Source organism: Apium graveolens, chromosome 11 (genome assembly GCF_009905375.1).
Source record: "Apium graveolens cultivar Ventura chromosome 11, ASM990537v1, whole genome shotgun sequence".
In the NCBI taxonomy this organism is placed as follows: Eukaryota; Viridiplantae; Streptophyta; class Magnoliopsida; order Apiales; family Apiaceae; genus Apium; species Apium graveolens.
The window spans coordinates 105,928,504-105,930,557 of NC_133657.1; the positions used below are offsets into that span (position 1 = coordinate 105,928,504).

The 2,054-nt window shown below is 35.8% G+C and overlaps 1 protein-coding gene across 1 annotated transcript; it reads left to right on the forward strand.

Moving 5' to 3' along the window:
• The first annotated feature begins 637 nt into the window (after nucleotides 1-637).
• On the forward strand, nucleotides 638-1,451 carry LOC141696991 (uncharacterized). Its single transcript, XM_074501166.1, has 2 exons — nucleotides 638-1,238; nucleotides 1,328-1,451. Exons 1-2 carry the CDS (start codon nucleotides 650-652, stop codon nucleotides 1,342-1,344), a joined length of 606 nt encoding a protein of 201 aa, XP_074357267.1. The 5' UTR covers nucleotides 638-649; the 3' UTR covers nucleotides 1,345-1,451.
• The last annotated feature ends 603 nt before the right edge of the window (nucleotides 1,452-2,054 follow it).

Below are 2,054 nucleotides of genomic sequence, written 5' to 3' on the forward strand. Positions count from 1 at the left end.
GTTATAACAATAGGATTGTGAACTTAGAGGCATAGAGTTTAGTGAGATTTATTGGATAAATATGAATAAATGTTGTTCCACTAAACTATCCAAGAGTTATATAGTTGATATAATTGACAAATATTGTCTACCTCATTGAATCATGTTTTAGGAGTAAAGCCAAAGCTGAACTAAAACGTTGTGAAATTTGGATCTTGGCTCACTAGAAAGTATATAGAAGACATTCTTTCTGAATTAATTGTTAGGACTATTAATTTGATAAAAATAGTGGGAGATATATATTTTGAATATATATAAATAATTATTTGAACACAATTTAATAATCATCTGTAGACTAATTTATCTTATGCACTTAAACATTGTAGATATCAAAATGGTAAACAATTCAAACAACTTCTCTGTGCGATCAGTCCTTGAGAAGGACAAGTTGACCGGAACAAACTTCCTTGACTGGCAGAGGAACTTGAGGATTGTCCTCAAACAAGAGCGCAAGCTCTATATAATTGATATCCCCCGCCCTGCACCTCTCCTTGAAGGAGCATCCTGTGCTCAACATAATGTTTATCAGAAACATATCGATGATGACACAGATGTTCAATGTCTCATGTTAGCGACCATGAGTGCTGAATTTCAGAAACAACATGAGAATATGGATTCTTATGATATGATTGAGCACCTTAAACGTATGTTTGAAGGACAGGCTCGTCATGAGAGGTTTGATACTTTCAAATCATTGCATGCATATAAGCAGGGAGAACGTGATCCAGTTGGACTGCATGTTCTAAGAATGACAGGGTATATGGAGTACCTTGCCAAGTTGGGTGCCCCAATTGCTATGGAGCACCAGATTGATCTTATTTTGAAATCTTTAAACATCAGCTATTCTCAATTTGTGATGAATTATAATATGAATGAGATAGATAAGAACCCCACTGAATTGTTGGCTATGTTGACAACTGCCGAGACCAACGTTCCAAAGGCGTCCCCTGCTCCCATATTGATGGTGAATAAGGGGAAGGCCAAAGGAAAGGGTAAATGGAAAGGTAAGAGGAAGATGGGATCTAAATCTAATGACAATCTGAAACCTGTTCCGACCAAGGCTTTGAATCCTAAAAGTGGTGTTCCAAAGGTTGGTGATTGTCACTATTGCAAGATACCAGGGCATTGGAAGAGGAATTATCATGCTTATTTGGGGGATCTGAAGAAGAAGAAAGATGTTATTGCTGCTTCTGATTCAGGTATTTATGTTATAGAAGTCAACTTGTCTACTTCTACATCTTGGGTATTAGATACTGGATGTGGTTCTTACATTTATATAAATGTGCAGGAACTGCAGGGAAGTAGGACATTGACGAAGGGAAAAGTCGACCTACGAGTTGGCAATGGAGCAAAGGTTGCTGCTTTAGCTGTAGGAACTTATCATTTATCGTTGCCCACTGGGTTTGTTTTAGAACTAGATAACTGTTTTTACGTTCCCGCGATTTGCAGAAACATTATTTTGGTTTCTTATTTGGACAAGAAAGGTTTTTCATTTTTGATTCAGAACAATAGTTGTTCCTTTTCATTCAATAATGTTACCTATGGGGTTGCACATTTGTTTAATGGTTTATATGTTCTTGATTTAGATACTCCTGTCTATAACATAAATAATGATAATAAACGTATTAAGATGAAAGACTCAAATCAAACATACCTTTGGCATTATCGTTTAGGTCACATAAATGAGAAACGCATTTACAAATTACATAAAGATGATTACTTGGATAAGTTTGATTTTGAATCATACGAAGAATGCAAATCTTGGGTCATTGGCAAAATGGCTAAAGCTCCTTTTATCGGACAAGGTGAAAGGGCCACCGAACGATTAGGACTTATACATAGTGATGTATGTGGTCCAATACGTATGATGGCAAGAGGTGGCTTTTACTATTTCATTACATTTACTGATGATTTCAGTAGATATGGATATGTATATCTTTTGAAGAACAAATCCAATTTTTTTTTTTGAAAAGTTCAAAGAATACAAGGCCGAAGTGGAAAATCAAACAGGGGAA